Source organism: Physeter macrocephalus, chromosome 1 (genome assembly GCF_002837175.3).
Source record: "Physeter macrocephalus isolate SW-GA chromosome 1, ASM283717v5, whole genome shotgun sequence".
Classification (NCBI taxonomy): Eukaryota; Metazoa; Chordata; class Mammalia; order Artiodactyla; family Physeteridae; genus Physeter; species Physeter macrocephalus.
Window position 1 is genome coordinate 69,002,509 of NC_041214.2, and position 21,064 is coordinate 69,023,572.

Consider the following 21,064-nt stretch of genomic DNA (forward strand, 5'->3'; position numbering starts at 1 on the left):
CCTCAGTTATTCTGCTATTGATTCCTTCTAGAGAATTTTTAATTTCATTTATTGTGTTGTTCATCATTTTTTGTTTGCTCTTTAGTTCTTCTAGGTTCTTGTTAAAGTTTTCTTGTATTTTCTCCATTCTATTTCCACGATTTTGGATCATCTTTACTGTCATTACAGTGAATTCTTTTTCATGTAGACTGCCTATTTCCTCTTCATTTGTTTGGTCTCGTGGGTTTTTGCCCTGCTCCTTCATCTGTTGTGTGTTCCTCTGTCTTCTCATTTTGGTTAACTTACTGTGTTTGTGGTCTCCTTTTTGCAGGCTGCAGGTTCATAGTTCCCGTTTTTTTTTAGTGTCTGCCCCCAGTGGCTAAGGTTGGTTCAGTGAGTTGTGTAGGCTTCCTGGTGGAGGGGACTGGTGCCTATGTTCTGGTGGATGAAGCTGGTTCTTTTCTTTTTGCTGGGCAGAACCACGTCTGGTGGTTGTTTTGGGGTGTCTGTGACCTAATTATGATTTTAGGCAGCCTCTCTGCCAATGGGTGTGATTGTGTTCCTGTCTTGCCAGTTGTTTGGCATAGGGTGTCTAGCACTGTAGCTTGCTGGTCGTTGAGTGGAGCTGGGTCTTAACATTGATATGGAGGTCTCTGGGAGAGCTTTTGCTATTTGATATGTGTGGAGCCTGGAGGTCTCTGGTGTACCAATGTCCTGAACTCAGCTCTCCCACCTCAGAGGCACAGGCCTGACACCTGGCCGGAGCACCTAGACCCTGTCAGCCACACGGTTTGCAAAGGAGAAATCATCTCAGGAGTGTTGCTTTGACACAGAACACTCAGCAAGGGATGGTGAGTGTCCCTGGCCGGGCAAGCTTGCATCATTGTTTGTCCTGTTATGAAGATAGGCTGCCTGAAATGGCCTCAGCAAAGCTGCCACCTGAGTACATAATTAATAGAAAGGGTCGTTGGGCAGTGGCAGTCAGTCAGACAGACACAGCAAAGAAGACCAGAAGGATTCTTTATTTACCATAGACAAACATATATTATATATTTATTACATAAATAGTATATATAATATAAAATATTTATATCTTTTAGTGTAATAAACATATATTCATAATACATAACTAGTAAATATTTTTATTTTAAATTATTGTATTTATTTATGCAATACTTATACATTTATTATATTTACCCAGATTAATTAATGAGAACATTGTTATTATTATTGCTATTGTTATTAAATACCTATTACTGACATATTTTTAATATCTATATTCATTTATATTATCCTGAATGCCAACATGAGGTTTCTGGAGCAGAGATCAGACTTATTATTATTTACCGCAGTAACATCATTGGTTCCTTGCATCCCATTTTCTTCCCCTTCTGAGGCAATAAGAGCCAGATAGGCTTGCATGCTATAACAAAGTACAAAAACCCTGAAAATATGAATTTATAAGTTTATATGTATGTTGTTTCCCTCCCCTTAGGGAAAGAAGCTTCCTTTCCCTAAGGTAAATAAATTCTCCTTAGAAAGGGAAGGGGATGGTGGGATTCTTCCCCATTGGAATGTAATATTACATATGTAATTTTATGAATGTAATATAATGGTATGTTTCCAGGGTTCTGGGTTTTATCCCCTTTAAAGAGTAAACACAGTTTTACCTCCAGAGAGGTAAATCTCTTCAGGTTTCTCTCACTATTCAGTCATCATTTAACTTCCAAGGCTTGTTATTTAATACAGGTTCCAGTAAAATTTGCTCATAAAATCTTAGCCATGCAGATATACATGAGGATTTCCTTTCTGACAGTACGGTACATAGTAGGCACTCAGTAAATGATAGCTACCAAAATCACTGTTATTGAATTCACTGTTCTCTAGATAGACTTTGTTTTAGTCTCTTAGTATTCCTCCTATATAACAAAAGCTTTAAAGTTTTATTTTAATTTGCAGTTTCAGGAGAATTAAAGATGAGGATATTATGTATAAACATGCTCATTTTATAAATCCTTGAAATTTCTGATATTATTTAGTAATTAACACTTGTTGAATTAATAAAATGTTATTTTTGAGACTATACATGCCCTATTCCTCCCTTTCCTGTGGATACTAAGAAAGACTTCATTAATTTCACTAATAAAAAGCCATTTCTATATAATACACTTTAGCTTAGCCTTGGAAAGTGTAGAGACAAGAAAGGGAAATGAAAGAATTTATCTGTGACTATGTTCACTCAACCAGTACCATAAAACAACTGGACAAGCAGTGATTTATGTGTGGAATTTTATCATGGATTTTTAAACCTTAAAACGATCTCTACTGTATCCAATTTAGTTTTACACTAAACTGGGCACTCATTTTTGTCTTGCAATTTCTATAGTATCCTCTCTAATATCTAGCACTGACTACTAATCTGGCTTGATTTTCACATTTGAGATGCAGGATTATGGAATGTGAGTAGCACTAGATTGGAGATGAAGATCTGAATTCCAAACTAGGTTGTACCACCTAGTAGAAGAATCCATCTAGTTAGATAATCTCTGAATCTCAGTACTTATTCATAAAATGAGGGTAATGATAACACCACTTTTCTGATCTTAAACAACTGTGGCTATCAAAAAATAATGTATATCAAAGCAACACAGAAAACTTTAAAACATGGAATATATTTGTAAGAAATCATAGGGGTAAGAAGACAACAGCCAAAATTTTAATGATTGCAAATAGCTGTGTAGGAGGTGATACAAAAATTACCAACATGATCAATACCTCAGATCCTATTGTAATGATAAATAGGTGATATTATGAACAATTTTATAACAATATATTTCATAATTTAGATGAAATAGATAAATTATTTGAAAACCAGAACTTACCAAAACTTACACCAGAAGAAGAGAAAGAAAAATATCTGTGGGATGATAGTAATGTCCCTTATCTAGGAAAGTTGCTTTCCTTTAAGATATAATTTATACACAAAATGCACACATTTTATGTGTTAAGTTAGATAGGTTTTGACAATTTTATACCTATGTAAACACCTTCCAAACCAGACAACTCCTTGAATTTGTAGCTAATCCACAACTACTACTTAATTAGAACAGTTTCAATGTGTGCCTCACCTCAGGGTTATTTTACAAATGTATAATCCTTCAATTTTATGGTTATTCTTGAAAAGAGGAGAAGCAAGAATAAAGTCTGAATTAGAATTGAATCTTGAGGTCTGTTACTAGCAATAACCTTCCCAGGCTTTAGTATAGAAAGCCCATTGAAGACATGAAGATAGTAATTGTAGTGTGGTGAAGTGGTGGTCCCCAAAACAATATGTCACCTGGAACCTGTGAATGGGACCTTATATGGAGAAAGAGTCTGTGCGGATGTAATTAAATTATGGATTTGAGATAAAATCGTCCTGAATTATCTGGGTGGGCTTTCAATCCAATGACAAGTATCTCTGTCACAGACAGAAGACACACAGAAGACAAGGCCATTTAAAGACAGAGGCAGAGATATGTGTTATGCAGCCACCGTCAAAAAGCTAGAAGAGGCTAGGAAGGAATCGCCCCTAAAGTCTCAGGGAATGAATACAGGGGTGCAGGGCCACTGGTGATAAATATGCACAATGAAGAGCCTGTAGGCAGTCAGTTGGTGCTTTCAGAAAAAGGCTGCTGATTTCTCATCTTTCTGTTTTATAAGCTGATACTTTATTATATTTATTTACTTATTTTTTTGGAAGTATGTATGACAGGGCATCACAGCTACAGAGAACTCTGTTTAGGAGTGAATAGAAAAATACAACAGTAAATAGTTATATTTATTTTTTCCTTCCTAATGTGAAACTATGCTGCATTGGTTCCTTGCACAGTGTTAGCAAGTGTCAGCAAGTTGATTGCTCCTCCCTCTTCTTTTGCTGGAAACAAACACACAAAAAACAAAAGAATTCTCATGGAAGTTTAAGGGATAGAATGTAAAAAGAGATGAGTTATCTCTTATAACTCATCTGTAGAGTTAATAACAACTCTTTATAGAGTTAATGTTATGAGATCCTAGAAGTTGCGGGGCTGATAAGTGGGACTTTGGATCAGTCATTTTTTGTTACCTTGTTAATACAACCTTTGCAGGGTTCCTCTGCCTGAGCCTGCTCTTTGTGCTGGATTGTCACGTGTTATTCTTCTATCCATAATGGCAGCACAGATATGGAAGCATTAGCAAACACTACTCATTGGTTTTACCATATGGAATAATTAATGTTTATTAAGAAAGCTTAATAAGCCATATCTATGCACTTAATCTTAATTATTTACTGTCAAAATATTATTTACTATTAAAATATAAGTAAACTAAAGGCATTTATTATAACAATGCCTTAATTTGTGAAATACTCTGATAAGAGCATCTTTTATTGTTTGGTTCTTTGTTGTTGTACCTTAGCTTTCCCCGCCTCCTGATCTGTCTAGAAAGTACGATGTGAAAAACAAAACAAAATAAAAGATAAGCATAGACTATTTAACTAGTGATGCACAGTTTGTATTTATTAATAGGTAAGACAGGCACACATTCAATGATTAAGGGAGGAAAGAAGGCAAAATAAGTAAAACTGATTAGCTTGAAGAAAGTCTAAAATATGAAGACTGGGTCCTATAAAAGTATTGTGTTGGCATGTAAGAACTTCAAGACCAAAAATAAATCATGAATTCAATGGAATAATTCACAAAGGCTAATATTACAATTATTATCCCCATCTCAAAAGTACTTTACAAGAAAAGGCAAAATGTTTAAGAAACACAAACACAGAGTTAATTTTTAGTGTTGGTTTTCTAATAAATATTTTTTGACTTTGTAAAAATTATTTAATCTGACTTTTCCATGTTTTGCTTTGTATATTTGGGTTGAATTAAGATTTCTAATATCTTGTCCAGGTCTCAAATTAGGATGCTAAATAAATACGAATAGAACTATGAAGGTGCCTTGAATATTTTCAATGAAGCCAATGCTATGGACCGTCCTAGAACTTGAAAAAAATAATTGAAATGAAAAACATGAGTGAATTCAGAAAATAATGTCCTGATGTTGTTCTATATTTGACTATTGGATTGTTACACTTCTATTTAGACTCCACATCATCTCAGGTCTGTTTTACTTTGAATAGTGATGAGAATGTTATGTTTCAAAAATTGTGGCTCTAATTACGTTTTTCCTCAGCCCAGCGTGTCATGAATGTCAGTGACATTCAAATCTTGCAAGTGTTTTAATTTCATATATTAAATTTAAGTATTGATGTGTATATTCTCTGATTGCAGGAAGGAGAATATTGCAATGAAGGAAGTGCACATGGAACTTTTTAGATTCAATTTTATTTAGTCTAAGCAGGGAGTCTTTGATTATATCCTTTAAACTGTGCATAGTGTTTATGCCACTTAGAGAGCAGACTAGGACTTGGAGGGAATTGGAACAAGAGGTGAGGGAAATCTTTTCCTACTTAAATGCAAAAGCACAGAATCTCAGGCTGTGAGAAACTTTGGCAGTGAGGAGGAGGTGTGTGGCATAGGAATGAAAGTGTGGGCTGTGGAGTCAGAGAGACTTGGGTTTAAATCTAGCTCTACCACTTACTTATGGTATGATCTTGAGCTACTGTCTGAAATTCATTGGTTGTCAGTTCTCCCATTTGTAAAGACAGGGTAATAATAGTTTCTACCTTAAAAGTAAGTGTGTGGATTAAATTAGGTGATAAGTGTAGAGTGCTTAGCCTAGTATTGGTATATGGAAAAGGCAATTATTATCCTATTCATTCCAGGTCATGTTCATTGGGTGCCAACTGTATAAAAGAAAGTGCGTGCAGACTGTTTTTGTCTAGTTCAGCACCCATTAAGCCCACATGGACTAAATATTTTAAACAATTATTTCTGGAAAAAAATGCAAAGGGTATATTTTAGTATGGTAGTGAGTTAAAGTTTAGTCAACTCAATCCAGTTTAGAGCTGAATTACACATAACCTTTGTTTTTGTTTTTGTGTTTTTTCCTTTCTTCACCTCTGCCTACATACTAACATTGTCTTCCACCATATTTTTAGCCTGCCTTCATTTCATCCTTTTTCACCATCATCTACTTACAACTCTGATTTCTGGGTAACTTTAGTGAGCTTTGAATTCCTTTCCTTTAAGACTGTGATCTATTTACTTCCCCCGAATTTTCTGGTATTTTTAAAATATCTTTTTATCTTCTGGATGCTTTCTCTTATATTAAAAATATATCCACATTAATCCAGTCTAAAACACAACAGATAAAGTCTTTCTCGATTCTTTTACTCTCTGTAGTTAATGATCAATTTTTCTAACTTCTCAGCCTAATCTTAATTTCTAGAGAGAATAATGTAGTTCATAGTTGATGTTTCCTTTCTTCTCTTCACATTTATTCTCTCAACTGATTGCATTGTCTCCTGCGCTCATGAATCCACAGAGACCCCTCCAACAAAGAATACCAAGAATCTCTGAAATGCTACTTCTGATGAATAATTTTTATCTTATCGTATTTCTTCACTTCCTTTGAAGCATTGATTATTTATTACCGAACAGTCTTTACCTTTTTGACTCTCATGAAATCACACTCACCTGGTTATCTTTACATTTCTCTGATGACTCCATCTATAATGTCATTGTGGGTTTTATTTTTATTCTCCCACTCAAATATCAGTGCTATTCATAGAACTTGTTGTTATTCAGAGTGTCATCTGTGCTATACTCAGTATACTTCTAAGTCTGCATGTAGTCCCCTTTTACATTTTAACTACCATGTACATGCTTTTCAAATTGTTGTTATATCTTTAGTCTAGAATTTAGTCTTTAACCAAATTGGTGTTGAATGACATCCCTCATTTTCTGGGATAACATCACATGGATGTCCCACAAACACATCACCTCCAATTTTATCACTCATTTTATCAAATCTAGAAATACTTGCAATCTTGACCCCTTTTTAAGGTTTCTAATTCCAGTTAATTACTAAGTAGTACCAATTTTATCTCAAACATTTATCAAACACATCTCCTCCTCTGTGTTTCTACTACCACTGTCCTGGCTTAACTTCTTACTCTTTCTCACTGTATTACTGCAATAGTCTTCTGTCTATACTTCCTGTTTCCATCTTTTCTCTTTTAAATTTATTCCCACATATGCATCAGTGTGTGCTATCCTGAATACACACTTGAAAATATCACTTGCTCTGTTCAAAACCCTCCAAGGACTTCCTATCACTTACAGAAATGGTTTTCAAACTTTATTTTAACAACTGTAGGTTTTAAAAGAAAAACTTCACATAGAGTTTAATATACAAATACAAATTTTTAGTAATTTAAATTTCAAAACTCGGACTCTTGGTTATATAGAAAAGCCATTCCTAGCAAGTGTGATAAAAATCAAACACCATCCAGTACTCGTGTAGTCCTTTCCTCCTTACTGAGCATTTTATATGCTTTGTTATTTTGCTTGATCCTGACATGAGCTCTCTGGTGTTAGAAGGGCAAGTATATTTACATTTCAGCTTTATGGAGGATGATACTAAGCTTGAGAGATTAATGACTTACTCAAGGTTGTCTGGCAGTCTTAGACTAATTTAATAAGAAAAGAGTCTCAAGTCTTAAAAAGCTCATGGTATAGTGATAAAAACAGAAATATAACAAAAATGTAATAAATGGTGAGTAAAAAACAAACACAAGGTGATATGGAAAGACTGACAAGAGAACTATGAATTCTGATAGGTTGGTGAGGGTCAAGGAAAACAGTTATAGAAAGAAGCCTGATAAACAGATAAATAAAAAAACATTCCAGGCAGAAGAAGAAATGGCACAAAGGGACAGAGATAGTGAAGGTAAGGATGAATTCAAGGCTTGGTGAATAGACTGCTGTGACTTAAGCAGTAGCTATATGAAAATAGTGCAAATAAGTTTATGGGAAAGAAAGACTTGTTTGAAGGTGAAAGAAGATAGGTTGGGACTTGTTTGTGAAATATACTAATGAGTTTGGACTTTCCTCTACAGACAATAAGGACCATAGTTTGGGTGAAAATAATGAGTAACTGGACTATGGCAACAAATAAGAACTTGTAGAGAATTGTCTAAACATATAGATTAGAAAGAAAATGGCTAGTGTAGCTCTGTGGTACTAAGGGTGCAAGAAATGGGAGTCAAGAATGACATAAAATTTCACATTTGGGTAAAATGTAGGTATTATGCTATTATCCAAGGTAAGAAATGAAGGTGACAATGGGGGAAGACATGCTCATGATTTGCAACATGAGTTGATGTGTCTGAAAGCTCTTGTAGGCAAAAATGATGAACTAAAAACAGGAACTAAGCTAGAGATAAAGATTTGAGAATTATCAATCTGAATTTGGTCATTGAAGCCAGAAAAGTAGACCAAACCACCTAGGGAGACTGTGATAAGGAGAAGATTGGGTAGACCACCTAGAAACAATAAAGGCTCAAAAAGGAAAAGAGAATCCAGTTTTAGGTAGAAAATAATATATAAATGGAGAACCAGCAGAGTCAAATCATGGACTTTAGGGAAAAAAAGTTGAAAGAAGAAAGGTGTGGTAAATATTGTTAAATGTTACAGAAAGGACAAGTAAGTTTAGAGACTGGGGAGACACACTGAATTTTAAACTAGATCCTGGATAGACTTTTCTTATCAATATCACTTCTTCTGTGATATTCTTACTATGATCTCCATGTGACATACATACAATATTAAGTTCTGCATATCTTAACTTACTCTTTCATTTCAGTCTATCAATGAATTGTTCTAAACAAAAGTGCTCTCTAAATGGTTAGTGGTGTTTTACTTGCCTCTGTTCATCAACAGGAGGGAGCCATTATCAAACAGCTATCAATCATAGTTAATTTGATAGCAGTGAAAATCTTTTACAAAACATATATTCTTCTTTTTAATCTTTTCATTATTTTTTATGTCAGGATATATAAATACCTGTTCATAAATGATGATTATTGTATTGAAAAGGAATGGTCTTAATATTTTCAAAGACATTGATGTTAGATCTATTATCATCCAAATCGCATTAGATTAAGTTCCATGAGATTAAGGACAACATCCTGCATTTAGTGTAGGACCTGGCATACAGTAAGTGTCAAATGCATATTTTTTAAATGCTTAAAAAAATGAGGCACTAGAAACAAACAGTGGTATGAAAGAGATAGGTGAAGGAACCAGAAAGAGAAGGAGATTATATTAGAGAATAAGGCACATATAGATAATTTAAATTAATATGTTCTGTTTTTGAATAATTGAAAGTTCAATAAAAACCTCATTAATTATAACTCCCAATTTCTATTCTTATGGGATCATTCATTTTGAGGCTCGCTGATATTTTACTTTTGCACTATTTATGAAGTTTTGTTTTGCTAAGTATACTAATCAGATAAAATTATTTCAAGTTTATTTACAACTATTCATGGGGCAAACTTTTTAAGAACTTCAAGCTTAATTATTAAATGAAAATGAATGGCGCAAATTGTCCATGTCATACTTTCACTAAAGTCAATTCAGAGATACCTCTATGCAAATTGTACACTGTTTCTCCCAGGATCATAGATAGAGTCTTTGAATTTCCTTTAGTTCAGCATCATACCATAATCACTACCCCATCATTACCACCCTCACCATCATTATTATGATATTTATTGTTTTTAGCAACATCATCAATGTTATTAACATAGTGTCTCCTATGTAGCAGGATTGGACTGTTCACAACACCTCTGTGAAATATATGTTATTCTCCAAGTTTCTTAGATGCTGTAACTAATCCTTTGGAGATTAAGATGCTTAATATGGCACAACTGTTAAGTGGCAAAACCAAAATTTTAACCTATTTCTACGTTGCTACCCAAAATACCTCCACAAAACCCTGTTGATAAACAAAATTAAGTGTATTAGACCTATTTCAGTAAAGAAGAATACCATCTTGACTGAGTGTATTAGTTTCCTAGGGCTGCCATAACAAAGCACAGCAGATTGAGTGACTTACACAACGGACATGTATTGTCTTAACAGTTCAAGGTGTTATCAGGGTTGGTTTTTCCTGAGGTCTGTGACAGAGAATCAGTTCCAAGCATCTTGACCAGTTTCTGGTGATTTGGAGGCAATCTTTTGAGTTCTTTGGCTTGTAGACACATCACTCCAATCTGTGCCTTCAGGTTTGAATGCTTTTCTCCCTGTGTACAAATTTGTCTCTAAATTTCCTCTTTTTATAAGGACATCAGTCACATTGTACTAGGGACCAACTCTATTCCAGTATGACCTCATTCTAACTTAGTTATTTATGCAGTGCACTATTTCCAAATAAGATCACATTCTGAGGTACTAAAGGCTAGGATTTCACATATGAATTACTCAGCCCATAGCACTGAGTCTTAGTAGTCTCTCAAAATGGGGAGAAATTAGGAAAGGGCATTTATGATATTTTAGGCCTTGGCTGTGTGGTTTTATGGCAGGTCTTAAAAACTGGAATACTAGTTGGAACTGGGCAGTTTCTAAAATTACTTTTAGATTGGTGGGTAAAATGAAGAGAGGAACATAAACAAGTTTTGACAAATAAGCGTTAGTCTTGATAGGTAAGCTATTTGGTTGATTCATGGTCTTATTATCAAAAAGTGCATATATGCTGGAGAAAACAGCTAAATTACTTTATTTTTTTAATCACAGTGTTGTTCAAAATAGGGGGTTAAGAGTCTGCTTGATCACAGAATTATTTAATATACGAAGACTTACAATTATGTTGGTTTCATTTCTCATGTGTATGACTTCTGAGTCTATCAACTACATCATCCTAACTTTCTTTCCCACTATTGATATATCCCAATGTAGTCTGTTCTGCTGTTGGATTGCTCTAATAAATAGTTCTAATAGAATTCAAATTAAATTTGTTATCCTGTGTGGTCATTGTTGGTGTAGACTTGATTTAATCTATCTTTCCCATGATAGTTTTTGAAAAATTTACCTATCTATATATGTACCATCTATTTTTCTTTCTTTCTGTATATCTATCACCTGCATAAGTACATATAGTCTGTCCCAATCTTATATTTTTTAAGACAAATAAGTTTAGTTACTTCAGGTTTTCAAATGAAAATTATATGTAGATAATAATTGTTTCATAGGATACTTATAATGTTGATAACTATAAGAGCATTGTTTTAGGTATTGTCTTAGTCCATTTGAGCTGTTATAACAAAGTATCACAGACTGAGTGGCTTGTAAACAACAGAAATTTATTTCTCAAGTTCTGGTAGCTGGAAGTCCAAAATCAGGGTGCCAGCATGGTTAGGTGAGAGCCCTCCTCCAAGTTGCAGAATTCTTATTGTATCTTCACATAAGGGGCTAGGGAGCTCTGTGAAGTCTCTTTTATAAGGACACTAATTCCAATTATGAGAACAAAGCCCTCATGACCTAGTCACATCCCTCAGGCCCCACCTCCTAATACTGTTACTTTGGAGATTAGGATTTCAGCATATGAATTGGGGGGGGGGCATAAATATTCAGACCATAGCAGATAGCTACTTTATCAGCCATGTCTTCTTGCATCCTGAAATTTATCTGCACCTGCAAGTACAGAATGATTAATTACAATATCTTGATTCGTTTCAACCATCTTAACGCTAAGGGTCTGATACGTTACTACTTTATTGGCAGCACATAAAGCCATGAGGTCATTCTACTCAAAACATATCCTACTATTGTTTTGAAGTAAGTTTTGCAGTATTTAAAATATTATGCACCCTGTTGTCTAGACATTTTTTTAAATTAAAAACATTCCATTCTACCAGTCTTTAAGCATAAATTTTAATGTATAAAATAGAGAAGGGATTTTAGATATGGGTTTTGCAGTCAAGGTATCTTACTCTACACTAAGTCTGCATTTGAAAAATAAAAGGGTGAACTGCAAATAATGATCTCTTCTGAGTAAGAAAACATTCTTTGGTAAATACAAATAATGTCAAGTGTTATAGAAGTCTAATCATTTTAATTTATAAATATTTTGTGACTGGTTAATTATATCAGCAGAATGAAGTCCAACAATCAACAGAAACCTTACAGCAATTTAGAGTCCTTTTGAATCTTTAAAGAAAATCCAATAAGCACTTGAAAACAAAATCAAAGAGTTTAGAATGTTTATTTTCTGGTTTTCCACAGGGTCCAAGTTTTCTCTCTGAAGGCTTTTTCCCTAAACGTGCAACAAAAATTGAAGAAATGGATCCTTTTTTCAAACTTCACGAGACCATTACCAAGGTAGGAGAGGAATGCATTCATGAAAAGATTGAGAAAGTTTTGTTCTTTCTGTTAGTAGAAGGAGGAAAGGAAAATAAGCAATCAAGAGAAATATATATATATATATACATATATATATATTCATTTGTAGAATATACTAGAAAGGATTTCAAGTACCTCCTATTATTTTACTAAGGAGTAAAGATGATAAGCAACTCAATCAAGATCATACAGACCAATAACTGATGATTTGTATTAAAAAATCAATTATTTTTTAATTGAAGTACAGTTGTGCAATAGTTTGTACATTACAGGTGTACAATAGTGATTCACAATTTTTAAAGGTTATACTCCATTTACAGTTATTATAAAATATCAGCTATATTCCTTGTGTTATACAATATATCCTGGTAGCTTATTTTATACATAATGGTTGTACCTCTTACTCCCATGCCCTTTTATTTCTCCTCCCTGTCCCCTCTCCCCACTGGTAACCACTAGTTTGTTCTCTATATCTGTGAGCCTGCTTCTTTTTTGTTATATTCACTAGTTTGTTGTGTTTTTTAGATTCCACATATAAGTGATATCATACAGTATTTGTCTGACTTATCTCACTTAGCATAATGCCCTCCAAGTCCATCCATGTTGATGCTGATGGAAAAATTTTATTCTTTTTTTATGGCTGAGTAGTATCCCATTGTATATATACCACCGAAATAAATTCTTTATAAAATTCTTAATCTGAAAGTAGACTTGTGGTATATTCTCAAGTATACTCCCTTTACTTTAGATTAAAGGCAATACAAAATGAGTCTTTGAATTTCTGTATCTTCAAAGTTTTGTTTCAATGTTTAAGGTACATTGTTGTTTGTGGTACTTTATTGTTGCAGTAAAAAAAAATGGCTCTTTTTCTTAAAGAAAAAGTTAGACTGAATTTACAATAATTGCTTTTATTCAATGATGCTCATACCTATTTTTATGGTATATACTTGGCTGTGAGTTTATAGAATGAAGAAAATTAAATCCTGCAGTATGGAGCAAATAAGTTTAATGTTCTGAGATCATATGACATTATGTGAATTTTTACATTTACCAACAATTGATTTAACCAGTCACAACCAGTCTTTGGGGGATAGAGTTTGTACAGAATATTGGCATTTCAGTACACTTAAAAAATCCATATTTATATATGCTTAGTTGAAAGATTGAATCATTCTTAAATCTTCTCAGTGAAATTTTACAAGGCTGTTTTTCTGCTTTAGAAAGAGGAATTGTGGTATAATAACTGAACTCAATGAGTGGCAATGGAATGAGCTCAGAATACAAAAACTAAAATTTTAGGTCTACCCTCGCATTTAAGAGATGTGTACATTTATTTTTTTCTGAACTTTTAAAATAAGTAGAGTTTGGACCATATTTTACGTAAAATTCTCCTAAGCTCAAGATTTCTGAATTTTAACTACATTTATAGCTCTTTCCTTTCCAGTCTAATCTAGTTCCTTGATTTAGTTTTGAATATATCCATCCTCTGATCATTATTCATTCTTATTTGGATATAGTAAAATAGACGTGGCCCCCAAATAATAACTCCTTAGCATTTAAAATCTTTACTCCTGATGTGCAAAGAAAGAGGGAGAGAGAGAGAGAGACAGAGGGAGAGGGAGAGACAGAGGGAGAGGGAGAGAGAGAGAAAGAAAGAAACACAAATCTGATACCTGTATCTATCTATCTATATATATATATTTGAGTATATATATCTATACACATTTGGATGAGGAAGTGTGTGTGTTTATATGTATGTGTATGTATGTATATATTTGTTCAAATGTTATGGATACTTAGAGCCTAGGTTTATATACTTATTTTTAAGTAAAACATTAGAGGATTTTTAGGGCAATGAACAATAATACTTTCTCCAGTTTTCTGCTTTTCTCTGTGGATCAGGAAATTCATGGATTTTTATAGAAGGGGCAGTTTGAGAACATATTGATATCAGGTATATAATGAGATGATAATGTCTAGCACATGAAATTCCCAGCCAGAGAAAATTCAAAGGTTTTGATTTTAGAGGTATAAACACTCACTGATTCTTGCTACATGAGGTCACGGCCATCCTATAACTCCTGAGAGAATGTTGGGAAGCAAGGATGGATGGGTCAGAAGGGAGTAGGGGAGCATAGATCATGGCCTGACACATAAATATGAGATCAGTACTTAGTGTGAAACAGAAAATAAGAGGCCATTTGAAAGAAGACACAAATTTATGCACAGATATTGGTACAAGTTCTACATGTATTTTCAAGTATATTTCTTGTGTAAGCGGATGTTTAACCCATGAAATGGATGGTGGAAAGAATTCTATGTGTATGAAAAATTAAAATCTAAAGTGCAGAAGCAGGTGTTCTATGACATTTTTAAATGATGGCATATATTTACCTAATATTTATACTGGTTCCCCAGTCATCACATTACCTGTGGTAACCACTCATGTTGTAGACTCAGGCCAAGGGAAGAAATTGTGCTTCAGAGGTTCAGTCTTATTTCACCAATATAGAACTTGTTAAACCATTAAAAAAAAAAAAAAGTGTTTAATAGATACTTTGTTTTAAAATCATATTTGCTTTGATCAACAACAAAATGAAAGTATAAATATAGAGGGATTGACCAGAGCACAAAACTAGGAAATATGGATTTTAGTTCTATCTTGACTCCCAACTTGTTATATTATTTAGTAGAACTTTATTTTCTACATAAAAAAGTGGTACAGTCATAATGGATTTCCTCACTAGGATTCTCTGAGATTGAAAAGATGGTGTGTACATTTTCTCTGGAAATGCAATATGTATATAATTGAGTATAATTATTGACACATTAAAGAATACTAGTGCTAATGTCTTCAAAATAGGCCCTTACTTGCATTTTCTACATTTAGCTTTTACTTTAAAGAAAAGAGAGGGAAAAAAAAACACAACTTAGATATGAAAGCATATAACTAAATTAATTAATTAAATGCTGAGAATATAGTGATAAGTTAACGTGTACAAATGGAGTATAAAATTTAATTTGTGAAGGGTTGAGGTCTTTAGAATATTTTGTTTCAGTAAGGATAATAGTGGTATTATCACAGTATGTCACATGTTTATTATAATCCACATAGTAGTGTGATATTATAGAAATAGTGCTGGATTTTGAATAGAAAGATTTAGATAGGTTTAAATTCTGTCACTGTTAATTATGAAAATGATATGAAATATGAGGAACACTTCGTAAAATGATAAAGCACAGTTATTATTGCTATTATAGCAATACTAAAACATTTTCAAGAAATCTGAAACAATGGAAATACTGAAGATACTATTCCTTATTTTCCCAATAAAAGTTTAAATTTGGTACACAACACTATAACACAATCATATATTTAATGTTATCTAATTAAATACAAAAATATACATCTTATAGAAATGTTCATATAATACAATCTGTTGTTTTTTTCCAAATTAATAACTGCATTCTAGACCTTAGTTATATACCACAAATATAATTTATGTCAAATTGAATTACAATTTCTAAGCATTAAAAAGTTAATAATTTATCATTAGTGCTTTTCTGAATTAAAAATAAATTAAAAATAAATAAACCACACTCATACATGGGATGTGAGCTGTGAGTTGAATCCTAGTAAGTAGTTTTCCAATGTTGTCCTGTAGTTCCTTTTTAAAAAAAAATGTTTTACAAAGTTTGAATTTATCTTGGCATTTGTCTTTTTGATATAAAACATGAAACCTAAGAAAGTAATGAATAAGTCTCAATATTGATGCCAAAATGTGTAATTTATCATAGATTCAGGGACAGTCAGGTGGTACAGTATAAAGCTGCTGAAGGGTTGCACCTTACTTCGATGTTGAAGATGTTTTCTTATCCTCTATAATTACCTTAAAAAATAGCATTTGTTTTTTTTAATTATCATAGAGACCAAACTAATTCTTCCAAAGACTAAACATGAATGAAATACCAATATAAATCTTAGCTGCTTAATCCTTTAATAAATGAATAAAAATCACCATGGATTCATGTTTTGAAATAGGCTTATTTCTCCTTCTACACTTAGGAATTTTCTCATTATGTTTCTAAATCATCAGCATTTAGCTCATAAATTGTTATTAGATATCTAAGCATTCTAGTTGCCTACTATAAGCCAAGGATGAAACAAAACACTTGAAATAAAAAACAATTAACATACAGGAGTGGGTCCAAGGTAAGCAAATCATTTCAATATAACATACTAAAAGAGATGATAGTAATATGGGCAATGTATGGGAGGGAAGAGGATGAAGATTTTACCTCTGTGAGACTTGAAGAATTCACCAGAGAGGTGATGCTTGAGGAATTTAAGAATTTTAACTTTCTCTTAATATCGGTGAATTTCCCTTGAGAGTTCCTTAAAGAGTAGGTTGTTGGTAGTAGTGTGCAAGAAATGATGATGTGTAGTTTAGAAAAGAGAAGATAGATTTAAGAGATATTTCTAGCACTGGATATGCACAGGATATATGATTTACTGGATATGGAACATGAAGCAGAATGAATAGTAAAGAATCATTTGAATAGTTCTATCTTGGACAAAGTTGATATTATTGAATTAACTACATTAGGGGCTGGCCTGAAGAAAGTGATAATGAGTTTGACAATGGATATGTGGAATTTTGTTTACTATAGTGCATCTAGGCAGATATGTCAAGGAAGCAGTTGGGTACATGAGGTTAAAGCTCAGGAAGAAGTAGGATCTAGAAATGCATTATCTGATATAATAACCACTAGTCACATGTGGATTTAAATTAAATTAAAAATTAATTAAATGAAATTAGAATTTCATTTTCTCCATCTCATTAGCTACAATTCACATGCTTAGTAATCACATATGGGTAGTGACTACTGCACTGAGTAGCATACGTTATGGAACATTTTCATCATCACTGATGATAAAGATGATGTTACCCTGACAGTATTCATGATGAGGACAAAAAGCAAAATGGAGAGGACAAATAACCCAGGGTAGAGTGTTTCATTGAATCTACAGGATGATGCTATTCTAAGAAAGAGAAGTGTTCAAAAGCATATCCACACACCACCTTGCACCCATTAGGATGGCTAATATCAAAAGACAAAACAAAACAAAGCCGGAAATAACAAGTGTTGGTGAGGATTTGGAGAAATTGGAACCCTCATGAACTGTTGGTGGGAATATAAAATAGTAGTGCTGCTGTGGAAAACAACATGGCAGTTCCTCAAAAAATTAAAAATAGAGTTACCACATGATCCACCAATTCCACTTCTGGGTATATACCCCAAAGAATTGAAAGTGGCATCTTGAAGAGATATTTGTACACCCATATTGATAGTAGCATTATTCACAATAGCTAAAATGTGGAAACAACCCAGGTGTCCATAGATGGATGAATGGATAAGCAAAATGTGGTGTGTACATACAACAGAATATGATTCAACCTCTAAAAGATAGGAAACTCTGACATTTTCTACAACATAGATAAACCTTGAGGACACTATGCTAAGTGAAATAAGCCAGTCACCAAAAGAAAAATACTATATGATTCCACTTACATGAGATTCCTAGGATAAGTCATAATCACAGCGACAGAAAGCAGAATGGTGGTTGCCAGGAGTGAGGGGGAGAAGAGAGTGGGGAGTTAACTCTTTAATGGGTATAGAGTTTCAGTTTTAAAAGGTGAAAAGAGATATGGAGATGGATAGTGGTGATGATTATACATTATGAATGTATTTAATATCACTGAACTGTACACTTAAAAGTAGTTAAGATGGAAAATTTTAAGTTATGTGTGTTTTACCACATTTTTTAAATTGGAAAGAAGTATATTCACCCAATCAACTGCTCATTTACTATAACTTTTGAACCAATTATTTGGAAATTTAAAACTGTTTTTCTCTTCATTTATGCCTGCTCCTCAGTTCTCTGCTATTTTCCATAAATAGCTTCACCCAGCTTGGTACCTCTTTCTCTGATCTACTTTTCTATGATGTAATGTCCTGTATTTATGTGTTTTAGGATTTAATATATTTTATTATCATTTTCTTGCTAAAAGTTTACCATAATAGACATTCAATAAATAAATAAATGCAGCTATGTTTAGAAGGAAAGAACTTTAAAATCAAATGTGAATATAGAGCATTTGGGGTGGCATAGAAAAGGTACTATCTGTCATATTATTGAATTAATAGTACTTTTCCTCTGGAACCCCAAATGCTCTATATTACATTTTAAAACCTCTGAGTATGAATTGTACATCCAGTAAAACAAAAAATACCTTATACATGTGGTACCATGGAAACCAGCAAATGACCTAATTCTGCTTGTGAGCTTCCTCCAGAAATATCAGTTTATTAGTCCTTTCATTGTTTTTCCCACCTTATAAAAAAATGGTTCTTTTATTTTTAATTAGTATAGGATAAGCAATATTAATATTTTTATTAGTATATGGTTTTTAAAATATTCTTAAATGGATATACATTTCTTTTTTTTCTTACATAATGTCAAAATAGAGATCTTTTACTAAAATTATTTGGACATTACAATATCACAAAGAGAAAGCAGTAGGAATAATATAATATTTATTTCCATTATATATATGGAGAAAGTATCAGAGTCAGATTACATTGCAGAGTAAGGCAGCATTTGTGTATAGCCTAGAAATCAAGGCTAATAATTCTTACATAGTTTATAGTCTATCAATATAGTTGTATTTGCCCTTACTTATAGCTACAAGTTTTAACTCAGTTTTTCAGTGGTGTGGAAAAAGGCTAATGGTAGTGTCCTCAATGATGAAAAACATTTAAATAATTGTAACTTTTAACGATTTCAGTTAATATTAATTGCATTTGGCTGTCAATCTTCATTTAGAAATGATTAACCAGCATCACTTTAATTAATGGAGTCATATTCTGCTAATATATTATTTTAAAAACATGACTTGTGAAATATGAATCTGCAGTTATCTCTAAATGTCACTTTTAAAATATGTTTGTACCAGTTGTTATATTAAGATTCTTATAGCATGGTAACTGAAAACTTGAAAGAACCTACTCATAACTCCAGAATGGAGAGGCAGACTAAAATACAGAATGATTTTACTTCTTTTGAGATGTCATTCTCAGCTATAGTTTAAAAATGTAGCTCAGTTGCCTTGTATGAAGTAAGAGGAAGGGATGAGACCAAATATCTTTTACTCTTTTTCCTGAATTTCAAAGGCATGTTGTATTCATGAGCTAATAGAATTTCTGGTGCAGTTCTTTAAATGCTTAGAAAACCTGGCTATGATTTCTAATCTGAATGAGCAAATCTGATTGTCTTCCAAGTATCTCTAATGTTGATGTATTGTTTGGATAAAATATGAGAATATTGTATTCTACTTAGTAAAGCAAGCAAAATGATATTCTTTAATCCTGTTTAAGTGTACCTTTGAGGTTATTCTGAAGCTGTGGATTTAAAGCTTTTGTTTTTATTTTTTAAAACACTTTGGAAATTTTTTCTGCTATATCAAATTATTGTTACTAGATACAAAATGTCTCCATAGAGATCTACACTCTATGTGTTCATGATATGAGCTAAACCAGAAAATATCTCAAATATGTATTTTCAATGCAGAGACTGTACTTTGTAATAAAGAATTTTGGTTGGAGCTACTCAAGGGAGATGATAGGATATTAAAACCAACCTCTTATGCTTTGAAAGGGAAATATTACAGGTGTGTATTTTCTTTATAAATGTATAATTAAACTCAATATCTTCATTTACTAAAATTGGAGAGTGTGCTGACTATATTTCTTCTTGCCTAGAGAGGTTTGGTTTATGGTGTTTCATTATACTGCACAAATATTATAGCTTCTAAAGGCATGCCTTATACTATCAGTTTCTCTTTTTTGTTTTTGTTTTTATTACTCAAAAGCAAATTATCATACAATATAAGCTTGTCAAAATTTGACTCCCTTTTTAAAGAGAAGTTATTCATCAAAGTAGATATTCTGCTACAACATATTAAAGGAGTTATTATTGCATATTAAGATAGGAATAAGTAGAAAAACTGTTATTTTCTGAGCATACATTTTTCTTTTATATATATATATAAAAACTGATTTTGACATGTGTTTATTACAGAATATAATTATACAAGTAATATAAATCAGAATAAGAAGCTCTGTGATCACCTGTAAATAATATGACAGTCTTTTAAAGACAGTCAACCTACTTCAGGAAGTTTTTATTTCGAATTCAAGAAGTAGTAACCTCATAAAGTAACTTTTTTTGGTGATAACTGAATTTTGTATGCTCTTAATACAAGTCCTTCTTATTTCAGAGATCTATTCATAAGTAGAAAGTGAATTTGAATGTTGATTTCTGCATTTTTTTCTCACTTTGAATGAGAGAGTCTTTGTCTTTTCTTACCATTCTCAGATAATATCATTCTCAAAGGGCTGTAGAAGTACAGAGGCAAAGGGCAGAGTAATCAATGGATAACAGATTAGCTCTAGGTAGTAGGCAGGTCAAATGGCCTTCCAGAAAGTACTGTTGAAACAAAGCCTCTGTATAATAAAAACAATTAAAATCCTCAGGCAATAACCACTTGCTAAAAAAATATTTAATATAACACAACAAACCAGAAGACTCTGAGCAGTCTATTGGAGTCTGTTATAATGAACTTTGATCATGATACTTAAATGTCCTGGGGACAGTACCCACTGACCCCATGGGTGATGATAATAAAAGATCCCCTCAC

The 21,064-nt window shown here is 32.8% G+C and overlaps 1 protein-coding gene across 16 annotated transcripts in view; it reads left to right on the forward strand.

Moving 5' to 3' along the window:
* NAALADL2 (N-acetylated alpha-linked acidic dipeptidase like 2) overlaps positions 1 to 21,064 on the forward strand; it is a 1,565,958-nt gene that overhangs the window by 1,316,909 nt on the left and 227,985 nt on the right. For all 16 annotated transcript variants that reach the window (XM_055083873.1, XM_055083848.1, XM_055083869.1 and 13 more), the window contains one exon: positions 12,186 to 12,281. In XM_055083873.1, coding sequence (XP_054939848.1) covers positions 12,186 to 12,281 — 96 coding nt within the window. The remainder of the gene's footprint in view (positions 1 to 12,185; positions 12,282 to 21,064) is intronic.